Source organism: Schistocerca piceifrons, chromosome 4 (assembly GCF_021461385.2).
Source record: "Schistocerca piceifrons isolate TAMUIC-IGC-003096 chromosome 4, iqSchPice1.1, whole genome shotgun sequence".
Taxonomy (NCBI): Eukaryota; Metazoa; Arthropoda; class Insecta; order Orthoptera; family Acrididae; genus Schistocerca; species Schistocerca piceifrons.
In genome coordinates, this window is record NC_060141.1 from 357,928,318 (window position 1) to 357,942,385 (window position 14,068).

Sequence of the window (14,068 nt, forward strand, 5' to 3'; positions counted from 1 at the left end):
CGGTAAAATTTTGTCTCTAGCATAATTGGGCAGGAAAAGGGGTTGACATGTAAAAATAACCGAAAATAAGCAGTGTTGTGTTGTATTCATCTTTATTTCAATATTACGAATGAAACTCGTTGGATTCGTTAGAAAATTTTCAGTATCGAATAATTTCGTGGAGGGGATTTAAAAATGTAGCTTATGAAGATTTGTCTCTCACTGATTTCGTAGAATATTTTATTTTGTAATTTGGGCTCTGTACTTTCAGTGTTAAATTGCTATGAATTTAAGCTACGAAGGGATCTGATTCCCAATATTTTGCAGTAGAGGTTTGAGATTAATAAGAAAATGCAGCACTTATGAATTGTAAAACGAAATGAAATTTTAATAAACACATTAAATTCTGAAATGTGAATATGGTTTTTTGCAAAACAAAGGCAGTGGCAAATATACATATCTTATGTTATCAGTTCTTGTAACTTTGGTAATTGAAAAAAATATGCAGCTTGAAGTGTATCACACGATTTCACTCTAGACGACACGTGACATTGATATTTGTGTTCTATTTAGTGTTGAACAGAGAATAACTACGAAGAGATAAAAATAGGAAACTTTCGATTATGACGCTATTTCGTCAGTCGAAAACGGGTAAACCATTTACCTTACATTATAATTGACGAAGAAAACTTGAAATAATCAAATATGTAGATTTGCATGAATTAAACAAAAGGAAACTACAGCGTTAAGTCTTTCACTCTTGCAGTTTCAAACTGCTTGGAGTATCAGTAAATCCTTTGCTGTAAACTTCTGATATTCAGCTCAATGTAACTTTTTGAGGTAGTTACACATCGATTTAATTTGACACAGGAAGGAACCTCAAACAATGTATTCAGTAAGTTAGACGGCAATGTAGTTGTTAAGAGGAAAAGGTTGAACGCTACTCTTTTTCGTTACACAGAGCGTGCGGGAAACCGATTAGAACTCGTTAACTGATACATGAGGCCTATAGTGATTTTAATGTAGGGGACACAAACAAAAATTCTAATGAATGATGTGTCATGTAGTACCGAGGTCAACCAGAAACCAATATTTTACTCACTAGCATTTTCCACATAATAGTTTAAATGAATTCTACCATCTGTTCCTGCATTAGCAGCAGTGGTTCGGGCAGACATATTTTATGTGCTCCTCTATTTTACAGGTTATTAAAGTTGACTCGAATAAAATGCGCTGAGATGTTTAAGAGTTAAGTTACACCTACTGCTGAAACCAGACCGTCTTCTCTCATGATATAGTGGGAACCATATCCAGCCCACTGTGGACTACTGACTGCTATTCAAGGCAATAGAAAAATACCTGCATCAGATTACTCACCGACACCACTTTCAATGCAAAAAAGAAATCAGTATACAAGTGTGTACGATGGTTTTGACATGAGTAGCTACGGTGTAGTCATACGTAATTTTCCGCAGTGACCTGGGTCCATAAAATCTTAGCAGGGATAAGCGAAGTTATTAAAATAGCTGAAAGTTGGACGGTTCCGTTTCAGGTAAAGCAGTGACATTCCCTTCGCTGACCTGGATTAATTTCTCTGAAGCAGTCACTTTCTCTCGGTACAAGAACAGCTAAAATTGCCTCAGCATTTCCTAGAGACAGTGATAACGTTTGTCCAGTGGGCGTCCAAGCGCTTTGACGTTCATCTCGGAGGAGATATCCATCAGTGAGCGACCTTTGGTTTCGGGAATAAAATACCAAGTGAAGGACAACCCAGCCAAGGCGCAAGCAGCGAAGACCCAGAAGGGCGCGAAAGGCGCTCCAGCATCTGAGACGCCTTGAGTCAGCTTAGTGAGGGCGAAGGCCAGCGCTGAGCTCACGACGGAGACGCACGAGTTGCACAGGGCCCGCGCTGACGCCGGCATCAGGTCGTTCGGCAGCACCCACACCAGCGGGTAGCCTCCCATGTCGAAGGACACCTGCAGCAAGGTAATACGGCTCTTTTTAATTTAGAAGGTACACACAGGTGCTCCCGCTGGCTAATCCTGCCACCACAGGAATGCAGAAATGAATAGTTACCACATTTGGTCCTTATCGGAACGAACCTTTGACGACGGTCACGGTAAACAGTGAGGGCTTAAGCTTCCCAGACAAATACTGGTCATCGTATTATGAGCAAATGTAGGGCTAAATAGAGAAAAATTTAGATTTGTTTTTATTTATTAATTTATTGGATTGATGCCTCTACAAAGATATCTTAAAGTTGCATAACCTAAGTCTGCATAGAAATTTGTTTTAAGAAATCTTCTACGGCCGTCTGCGTCTGCCATGCTCCGTATTTCGGCGCTGTGATCCACACTTTCTTTAAGCTAGCCGTTTCTTGTGTTCTTGTTTTGGACACACCATTGAAACCAACTGCGTATGCATTTAGAAAATTGAAGAAAGAAATGAAGAGCAAAAAGTTAGAACGTCGAAAGCCACTTAGAGATGCTTACTTATTGGCAGAGAAAGAATTTCACACATTAAAAAGCCGTCAGGGAGAATGTACGTATTGTGCAAGCAGTGTGGGAAATACACTTTCACAGAAGTTCTGCAGATGGGTATCCTCAGCACTTCCACTGCGGCATACCATCTTATAAATATCTTTTTTGGCAGAAGCCATTAGAAAGCCGTAAAGTTATAAGAAAGGCTTGCCACTTGCTATTTTAAATTTTATAAGTCAACTTTCAGATACCTAGCCAATCCTGAACTGTTGAAAAAAATTTGTGCATGCGGGATTACAAAATACGAATAAGAGCTACAATCACCTCCTACGGATGCGTTGTCCACAAACAGTGTGTATCCTCTAATGTCGTGAAGATATCTGCATGTGATACCCGTCTAGTGTTTAATAGTGGAGATGTAGGTCGGATTATATGCCTGCATAGATTAGGCTCCCATCCAGCAAATAAATGATGATGTATGTTGCAAGTGCTACTTTGAAATGAAGAGGCTTGCACACGAAAGGAATTCGTGATGGGCACCATCAAACCAGTCAGAAAACTGAAACAAAAATTAAAAATAGATGAGTTGAGCTTTTGGAGAATTACTATAAAACATATTCAAGTTCGTCTAGTTCCATGAGGAACTTATTTTCATTTCATTATTTACTTCCCTTGACTGTCTTCTCGTTCTTTCGTTTAACACCACCTTGAGGTACGTAACATCGAACAATTTTTAATGTTCATTGATATACATTAGCCCACTGTCGTTAAATACTTTCTGATCTTGCTTTCCTCTCTCTTTTACAGATTCTGATCTTTCGTTTTATTTTGATATTGAGTTGGAACATCTCTTTCTTTCCTTCCCAGTTTCCTTATACAATTTCTTTGCAGATGTTGCCAAACTTTTATGATTAGTCTATTTGTGTCATTTCCGAATACGTGTACATAAAAATCGGTTGTTATTTTTCTCATTATGGATATTCGATTGTTTGGTAAAGGGTTTCGCTTCTGATGTCGATTAGTTTGTTCTTATGGAATTTGGACCTAGGAATTTTCTTAATAGCTCCCTTTCTTTTATTTCCAGCCTTTCAACTGGGCCATCGTTTGTGATAAACGGTGTTTCGGCTCCGTATAAGGCTTCCGTTATGATTACTGTGTTATAGTGTCTATTTTTGCAGTCCATGAGCGGGAAATGTTTGTGGATAGTTGGAATGGCACAGCCGGCCGCGGTGGCCGTGCGGTTCTAGGCGCTTCAGTCCGGAACCGCGGGACTGCTACGGTCGCAGGTTCGAATCCTGCCTCGGGCATGGATGTGTGTGATGTCCTTAGGTTAGTTACGTTTAAGTAGTTCTAAGTTCTAGGGGACTGATGACCTAATATGAAGTCCCATAGTGCTCAGAGCCATTTGAACCATGTTTTTGGAATGCCACATGAAACTTAAATCTTCTAGATTCCATTGCATATTTCTTTACGGCATTCCAACAAATCCATTCTTCAAGATATTTGTATGCCTTGTTCTCCTACTTAAAGACGTTTCTGCGGGATTTTATCGTTGTTATGACTTTGGTCTTTCCGAAGGAGATTTCGAGCCAATTTTTTTGCTTGTTTTTGTAGTTCGACAGTCTCTTCTTTGGCTTCTTCCAAGTCTCGGCTACTAGGGCCGTATCGTTTACAAAGGCTAGGCATCTAATTCTGGTGCCTTTGTTTTTTGTTCCTAGTCCGATTACACTATTGATATTCATGTTGCAGTCTATGAGTACTTTTTCTTGTGCACAGTAATAGCAGAGGGGAGAGTCCATCTCCATGCCGAACATTTTTTTTATCTCAAAACAGTCAAAGAGTACTTCCATCAATGTAAATTTGAAATATGTCTTGAAAACAGTTTATCTGGTTATGTTTGTGGATGTCTTGTCTAGATTTAGTTCTTTCAGAATGTTAGTGAGGGATTTCCGCCATATTGGGCCTTCTATTTTTCGAAAGCCAATGGAAGTGACAACATATTATTTTGTTCTTAATTTCTGGCACGCCATGATGTTATGAAGTTTGGGATTTTTGTTGCGGGTGGATCTTCCTTTCCTGAATCCCGTTTGGTATTATTGAAATGGATAGCCTGTTTGTGGCTCTGATCTGTTAAGTTAAACTTTAGAAAATATCTTGTATGTTGCATGTACGCGTGAGATCCCTCTGTAGTTCTTGTGCTCTGCTTTGAAGCCTTTATTGTGGAGTGGGTGCTTGAGGACATATTCCCATTCATCTGGTACTCTTTCATTTACCCAGAGGTCTTCAAAAATATTTTGGAGAGACAATATAGCATTTTTGTTGACATTTCACGTTCAGGTTCCTGAAGTCTCACAGTAGTGGGAGGTTCAGAGTTAGGGTTTGTTGTTGCCGAGGGGCTAAATTCCATTTTTCTGTGAGTTCATCACTATTGAGGCGGTTTCTGAAATATTCCGCCAATATTTTTCAACCAGCCCTATTGCTGAGGGCAATATTTTTATTTTTGTCTTGGAGATGTAAACGTGCTACACTTCTCAATGTAATAAGATTTTCATTCTACATATGTGGAAGCAGTTTAAGAGAAATGTCGGTAGCTTCACTGATTTTATATAGAATATCATGTATGTTGATCATGATACATAAATAGCACGAAACGAAGAATCTGATGAATGGGATGACATAGAACAGGCTTCATGTAATTTGCGGCAGCTTTCGGTAAACACCTAAGTGAACTGTGTTAAGGTAATCGAAAGAGAAATGACTGAGACGTAAGAAGTTGCTGGTACGACAGAAGCAGGATGTGTGCGTAACTATGGGGATCTCCCTTTGACCCTTACAGATACAACAACCATCTCCAAGACGCGGCGCGTTCTAGGCAATGTAGCGGCATTACATCACGAATAGCTAGCAACAACGACTTAAAGGATGCTAGTCATTAGTGTCGATCGCTTGTAATGCAAGAATAAGCAAAATCATTATATCGACACTAAAAATTAGTATTGTGAATACAACAGACATACCTGCTTTATAGAAAACTATCTTCCGCAAAACGAATGCAGGGCACGTTCACAAAATAAAGCAAGTGTTGTCATAAAAGAAGATATTCGAGATATAATTACTAATATTTAGAAGTCTTCTAAACCTCGGTGGGAACCGCGTAAAAGAGCGGTCGTCACGGTAGCCTTGACTACCTCATCGCCGTCGACAGTGTCAATGAAAACAGTCTTAACCTCCGGAAAGAAAAAGGACTCTTCCGGAACCAAGTCTGGAAAAGACATGAAACATTGTCATCGCTTTTGATTTGTTCGTCCTTGCCTTCTTTTCTGACCGTCTGTCAAAACTTAGGGGACCAGCTTCGCGCTCACCTTTTCCATGTTGAGATCTCTTTTAATGACGGTATGCACAGAGGATTTTGAAGGTTCAGTGCCTAACACTCATTCGACGGTCAGAATCAACAACTCAGCCACATGATCCACGTTTCATAGGTGTGGCTAGCTGATGGCAGTTCCCTGCATTCCTTAATCCTTTCACTGCCATTGGGATGTAAGCGTCCGAAGACAGTATATCAGAAAATCACTGCAGGTTATTGTTAAGTACCAATGTTCCACTAGTAACAGATAGGCTGCCAATGGTTTGCAGCATTCTTCAAGTTTCACTGTTGACACTCTGCTCTGTACCGTCGCATCGTATTAGTTCGCGTTTGTAGATAGGTAACGGATCAACAGATATGTGAAGTGGGCTGCTGTCATGGCTTCCCAGACAAATGGTGCCAATGACTGCATGCGCGTACTCATGTCTGCCTCAGCGCGAACGGTGCCCACAGTGAGCACATGTAATGTGAGTTACAAACTTGGCGAAATGCTCTGATACACGCAATTTTTCTGCGTATCTTGTAGTTTGACGCAGTTTCCCTTTGAAATCATGAAGGTACCTACGAGCAACGATGTATGAGCCATGGTTTCTCTTGTTACAAAAACAAAATGACGGGAAATATTTTCTTCATGTTGTTACCTCTGACTATGACAATAGTTAAAATAACAAAACATTTATATCTTTCTCTCCGAAAATATATTGACATGAAACTTTGTGGTAAGTTCTCAGGGACCAAACTGCTGAGGTCATCGGTAGCTAGGCTTACGGCTTGCACAGTGCCTTGGTGAGAACTTGGGTCCATGACTTAGTGGAATCTGCGTTAAACTCGAACCCTACCATCAGCTCATACCAACTGAAAGAGGGATTCATCTGACAAGGCCACAATTTTCCAGTAGTGTAGTGTACAACCGATATGATCACGAGTCAAGGAGAGACGGTGCAGGCGATGTACTCCTGTTTGCAAAGAAACTCGGATCGATCGTCTGCTGGCATAGCCCAGTAACGATAAATTTCGACGCACTGTCCTAAAGGATATGTTCGTCGTACGCCCCACATCGATATCTGCCATTATTTCAGGCAGGGTTGTTTGTCTATTAGCAGTGACAACTCTACGCAAAAGCCGATGCTCTCGGTCGTTAAGTGAAGGCCGTCTGTAGTGAGAAGTAACGCCTATAAATCGATATTCTCGGCACACTCTTGACACTGTGGATTTCCGAGTATCGGATTCCCTAATTATTTACGAAATAAAATGTCCCATTCGTCTAGCTCCTACTACCATTCTCCGCGTTGAAAGTCTCTTTATTCACGATTTGTGACTATAATCACGCCGGAAATCGTTTAACTTGAATCACCCGATGACAAGTGACAGCTCCGCCAATGCACTGCGCTTTTTTACCTTTCGTACGCGAAACTACCGCCATTTGTACACTTATGGCCATTAAAATTGATACAGCACGAAGATGACATGCTACAGACGCGAAATTTAACCGGCAGGAAGGAAATGCTGTGATATGCAAATTATTAGCTTTTCAGAGCATTCACACAAGGTTGGCGCCGGTGGCGACACCTACAACTTCCTGACATGAGGAAAGTTTCCAACCAATTTCTTATACACAAACAGCAGTTGACCGCCGTTGCCTGGTGAAACGATGTTGTGATGCCACGTGTAAGGAGTAGAAATGCGTACCATCACGTTTCCGACTTTGATAAAGGTCGGATTGTAGCCTATCGAGATTACGGTTTATCGTATCGCGACATTGCTGCTCGCGTTGGTCGAGATCCAATGACTGTCAGCAGAATATGGAATCGGTGGGTTCAGGAGGGTAATACGGAACGCCGTGCTGGATCGCAACGGCCTCGTATCACTAGCAGTCGAGATGACAGGCATCTTATCCGCATGGCTGTAACGCATCCTGCAGCCACGTCTCGATCCCTGAGTCAACAGACGGGGACATTTGCGAGAGAACAACCATCTGCACGAACAGCTGACAACGTTTGCAGCAGCATGGACTATCAGCTCGGAGACAATGGCTGCGGTTAATCTTGACGCTGAATCATAGACAGGAGCGCCTGCGATGGTGTACTCAACGACGAACGTGGGTGCACGAATGACAAAACGTCATTTTTTCGGATGAATCCAGGTTCTGTTTACAGCATCACGATGGTCGCATCCGTGTTTGGCGACATCGCGGTGAACGCACATTGGAGGCGTGTATTCGCCATCACCATACTGGCGTGTCACCCGGCGTGATGGTATAGGGTGCTATTGCTTTCACGTCTCGATCACCCCTTGTTCGCATTGACGGGACTTTGAACAGTGAACATTACATTTCAGATGTGTTACGACCCGTGGCTCCACCCTCATTCAATCCCTGCGAAACCCTACATTTCAGCAGGATAATGCACGACCGCATGTTGCAGGTCATGTACGGGCCTTTCTGGATACAGAAAAGTTCGACTGCTGCCCTGGCCAGCACATTCTCCAGATCTCTCACCAATTGAAAACGTCTGGTCAATGGTGGCCGAGCAACTGTCTCGTCAGAATACGTCAGTCACTACTCTTGATGGACTGTGGTATCGTGTTGAAGCTGCATGGGTAGCTGTACCTGTACACCTCATCCAAGCTCCGTCTGACTCAATGCCCAGGCGAATCAATGCCGTTATTAGGGCCAGAGGTGGTTGTTCTGGGTACTGATTTCTCAGGATCTATGCACCAAATTGCGCGAAAATATAATCACATGTCAGTTCTAGTATAATATATTTGTCCAATGAATACCCGTTTATCATCTGCATTTCTTCTTGGTGTAGCAATTTTAATGGTCAGTAGTGTATATATGCATATCGCTATCTCAGTGTACCTTAGTGTAAAATAGCCACACGTAACTGTCTTTCCCTCCAAAAAAATATTGGCAGTGAAAGGGTTAAGTACGTTATGTCATCTTGATATATACGAAAGCAATAGAAAAGGCACTATTGGGATTAGTTGAGCCGGCCGGAGTGGACGCGCGATCGATACGGTTGCAGTTTCGAATCCTGCCTCGGGCATGGATGTGTGTGATGTGTTTAGGTCAGTTAGGTTTCAGTAGTTCTAAATTCTAAGGGAGTGAATACCTCTGATGTTAAGTCCCATAGTGCTCAGAGCCATTTGAACCATTTTGGATCAGCTTTTGCATAGCTTGTTCGATCTTTTGTCACATCGTGTGTCACAACAAGATCTGTGAGAAGCGATTTAGAAAATCAAAGATACTGACGCAGTCACTACTTGGAGCAGACTGACCTAGGGTGTATTTCAAGCCGAATGCCCTCCTTATCTCCCTTCCCCTCCTCGATTTCTACTACCCAGTGCATATAACTCCCTTTATTTTATGAACCACAATGTATTACCTCGGATATCCGCGAATATGTGTGCTGATACACGTATGTACACAGATTTCTAGAGGCTGATTTAACAAGAAATCCTTGGGTAACAGAGGAAATATTGAATTTAATTGATGAAAGGAGAAAATATAAAAATGCAGTAAATGAAGCAGGCAAAAAGGAATACAAGCCTCTCAAAAATGAGATCGTTAGGAAGTGCAAATGGATAAGCTGGGATGGCTAGAGGATGTAAGGATGTAGAATGTAGATGATTATCTCACTAGGGGTAAGATAGATACTGCCAACAGGAAAACTAAAGAGACCTTTGGAGAAAAGAGAACCACTTGTACGAATATCAAAATCTCAGTTGGAAGCCCAGTTCTAAGCAAAGAAGGGAAAGCAGAAAGGTGGAAGGTGTATATAGAGGGTCCTTACCACGGCGATGTACTTGAGGACAATATTATGGAAATGGAAGGATATAAATGAAGATGAAATGGGAGATATGATACTGCGTGAAGAGTTTGCCAGAGCATTGAAATACCTGAGTCGAAACAAGGCTCCGGGAGAAGACAACATTCCATTAGAACTACTGACGGCCTTGGGAGAGCCAGTCCTGACAGAACTCTACCATCTGGTGAGCTAGATGTATGAGACAGGCGAAATATCCTCAGACTTCAGGAAGAATATAATCATTCCTATCCCAAAGAAATCAGGTGTTGACAGACGTGAAAATTACCGAACTATCAGTTTAATAAGTCACAGCTGCAAAATACTAACACGAATTCTTTACAGACGAATGGAAAAACTCGTAGAAGTCGACCTCTGGGAAGATGAGTCTGGATTCCGTAGAAATGTTGGAACACGTGAGGCAATACTGACCCTACGACTTATCTTAGAAGAAAGATTAAGGAAAGGCCAACCTACGTTTTTAGCATTTGTGGACTTAGAGAAAGCTTTCGACGATGTTGACTGGAATACTCTCTTTCAAATTCTGAAGGTGATAGGGGTAAAATACAGGGAGCGAAAGGCAATTTACGATTTGTACAGAAACCAGATGGCAGTTATAAGAGTCGAGGGACACGAAAGGGAAGCAGTGGTTGGGAAGGGAGTGAGACGGGGATGTAGCCCCTATCGATGTTATCAATCTGTATATTAAGCAAGCAGTAAAGGAAACAAGACAAATATTCGGATTGGGTATTAAAATCCATGGTGATGAAATAAGAACTTTGAGGTTCGGCGACGACATTGTAATTCTGTCAGAGACAGCAAAGGACATGGAAGAGCAGTTGAACGGAATGGACAGAGTCTTGAAAGGAGGATATAAGATGGACATTAGCAAAAGCGAAACGAGGATAATGGAATGTAATCGAATTATGTCGGGTGATACTGAGGGAATAAGATTAGGAACTGAGGCACTTAAAGTAGTAAAGGAGTTTTGCTATTTGGGGAGCAAAATAACTGATGATGGTCGAAGTAGAGAGGATATAAAATGCAGACTGGCAATGGCATGGAAAGCATTTCTGAAGAAGGGAAATTTGTTAACATCGAGTACAGATTTAGCCCGCATCTCGTGGTCGTGCGGTTGCGTTCTCGCTTCCCACGCCCGGGTTCCCGGGTTCGATTCCCGGCGGGGTCAGGGATTTTCTCTGCCTCGTGATGGCTGGGTGTTGTGTGCTGTCCTTAGGTTAGTTAGGTTTAAGTAGTTCTAAGTTCTAGGGGACTTATGACCACAGCAGTTGAGTCCCATAGTGCTCAGAGCCATTTTGAGTACAGATTTAGGTGTCAGGAAGTCGTTTCTGAAAGTATTTGTATGGAGAGTAGCCATGTATGGAAGTGAAACATGGACGATAAATAGTTTAGACAAGAGGAGAATAGAAGCTATCGAAATGTGGTGCTACAGAAGAATGCTGAAGATTAGATAGGTAGATCACATAACTAATGAGGAGGTATTGAATAGAATTGAGAATTGGGGAGAAGAGGAGTTTGTGGCACAACCCGACAAGAAGAAGGGACCGGTTGGTAGGATGTGTTCTGAGGCATCTCACAAATTTAGCGTTGGAGGGCAGCGTGGAGGGTAAAAATCGTAGAGGGAGACCAGGAGATGAATACACTAAGCAGATTGAGAAGGATGTAGGTTGCAGTAAATACTGGGAGATGAAGAAGCTATCACAGGATAGAGTAGCATGGAGAGCTGCATCAAACCATTCTCAGTACTGAAGACCACAACAACAACAACGATTTCACAAGCAGTTAGCTCACGCAAAAGAGAAGAAGGCTCGTCAGAGGCATCCAGTAGATGCTGGCCACGACTTGGGGGCTGCTGTATGTTTTGAGGTAGAAGTAGACGCCGATGGCCGCGGAGGAGAGGGCACAGCCGCCGAAGCAGAGCAACAGCAGCGGCCGCCTGCCCAGGCGCTCCACCAGTAGCAGGCAGGCGCCGGCCGACGCCGCCCGCACGGCGCTCACTGCCGTCGCGGACAGACCGGGCTCCAGCGGGCTGCCGCTGTCCGCCAGGGCGATAGTCGAGGACGACAGCAGCGAGTCGCAGCCGCACAACGCCACCAGCGCAGACACAGCCAGCGACACCTGCAGCAGCGCATTTCGCGGTTGTCAACCCGTGCTCTTAGCAGGAAAACACTTTATGATTCCCAAAATTACACAACATCTGATCACAAGTACCAGGACACATTTTCTTTCCTTTTTTTAAGTCATCATTGTCCTGACTGGTTTCGTGCAGCCCGTTACGAATTCTACATCTATATCTACTGGGTGATCAAAAAGTCAGTATAAATTTGAAAACTGAATAAATCACGGAGTAATGTAGATAGAGAGGTACAAATTGACACACATGCTTGGAATGACATGGGGTTTTATTAGAACAAAAAAAATACTGAAGTTCAAAAATGTCCGGCAGATGGCGCTTCATCTGATCAGAATAGCAATAATTAGCATAAGTAAGACAAAGCCAAGATTATGTTATTTACAGGAAATGCTCAATATGTCGACCATCATTCCTCAACAATAGCTGTAGTCGAGGAGTAATGTTTTGAACAGCACTGTAAAACATGTCCGGAGTTATGGTCTGGCATTAGCGTCGGATGTTGTCTTTCAGCATCCCTAGAGATGTCGGTCGATGACAATACACTTGCGACTTCAGGTAAACCCAAGCCAATAAGCGCACGGTCTGAGGTCTGGGGACCTGGGACGCCAAGCATGACGAAAGTAGCGACTGAGCACACGTTCGTCACCAAACGACGCGCGCAACATAGCTTTCACGCGTCTAGCAATATGGGGTGGAGCGTCATCCTGCATAAACATCGTACGTTCCAGCAGGTGTTTATCAGCCAGGCTGGGGATGATGCGATTCTGTAACATATCGGCGTACCTCTCACCCGTCACGGTAGCAGTGACTGATGTTTTGCTATCCAGCGCCATCTGTCGGACATTTTGTGAACTTTTTTTTTTGTTGGTTCTAATAAAACGCCATGTCATTCCAAGCATGTGTGTCAATTTTTACCTCTCTATCTACATTATTCCGTGATTAGGTTTTCAAATTCATACTGACTTTTTGATCACCCTGTACATCTACATCTACATGGATACTCTGCAAATCACATTCAAGTGCCTGGCAGAGAGTTCATAGAACCACCTTCACAATTCCCTATTATTCCAATCTCGTATAGTGCGAGGAAAGAATGAACACCTACATCTTTTAGTACGAGCTCTGATTTCCCTTATTTTATCGTGGTGATCGTTCGGCCTTATGTAGGTCGGTGTCAACAAAATACTTTCGCATTCGGAGGAGAAAGTTGGTGATTCGATTCCGTCGCAACGAAAAACGTCTTTCTTATTATGATTTCCAGCCTAAATCCCGTAGCATTTCTGTGACACTCTCTCCCATATTTCGCGATAATAGAAAACGTGCTGCCTTTCTTTGAACTTTTTCGGTGTACTCCGTCAGTCCTACCTGGTAAGGATCCCACACCGCGCAGCAGTATTCTAAAAGAGGACGGACAAGCGCAGTGTAGACAGTCTCCTTAGTAGTTCTGTTACATTTTCCAAGTTTCCTGCCAATAAAACGCAGTCTTTGGTTAGCCTTCCCCACAACATTTTCTATGTGTCTTTTCCCATTTAAGTTGTACGTGATTGTAATACCTAGGTATTTAGTTAAATTTACGGCTTTTAGATTAGACTGATTTATCGTGTAACCGAAGTTTAACGACTTCCTTTTAGCATTCATGTGGATGACCTCACACTTTTCATTATTTAGGGTCAACTGCCACTTTTCTCTCCATTCAGATATTTTTTCTAAATCGTTTTTCAGTTTGTTTTGATGTTCTGATGACTTTATTAGCCGATAAGCTACAGCGTCATCTCTAAACAACCGAAGACGGCTGCTCAGATTGTCTCCCAAATCGTTTATATAGATAAGGAACAGCAAGGGGCCTACAGCACTACCTTGAGGAACACCTGAAACCACATCTGTTTTACTCGATGACTCTCCGTCAATTATTACGAACTGTGACCTCTCTGACAGGAAATCGCAAATCCAGTCACATAACTGAAACGATACTCCATAAGCACGCAATTTTACTACGAGCCGCTTGTGTGGTACAATGTCAAAAGCTTTGCGGAAATCCAGGAATACGGAATCGATCCGAAATCCCTTGTCAATAGCACTCAGCAATTAATGTGAATAAAGCGCTAGTGGTGTTTCACAGGAACGATGCTTTCTAAACTTATGTTGGCTATGTGTCAATACCGTTTCCTTCGAGGTAATTCATAATGTTCGAACACAATATATGTTCTAAAATCCTGCTGCACATCGACGTTAACGATATGGGCCTGCAATTTAGTGGATTGCTCCTACTACCTTTCTTGAA

The 14,068-nt window shown here is 42.5% G+C and overlaps 1 protein-coding gene across 1 annotated transcript in view; it reads right to left on the minus strand.

Annotated features, from left to right (window-relative positions):
• Positions 1-1,628: 1,628 nt before the first annotated feature.
• The window catches only part of LOC124795835 (facilitated trehalose transporter Tret1-2 homolog), a 190,039-nt gene continuing 177,599 nt past the window's right edge, over positions 1,629-14,068 (minus strand). The window contains exons 6-7 of the mRNA XM_047259918.1: positions 11,445-11,771; positions 1,629-1,955 (exon numbers count right to left, since the gene is read on the minus strand). Of these exons, the coding sequence (XP_047115874.1) occupies positions 1,629-1,955; positions 11,445-11,771 (654 nt within the window). The remainder of the gene's footprint in view (positions 1,956-11,444; positions 11,772-14,068) is intronic.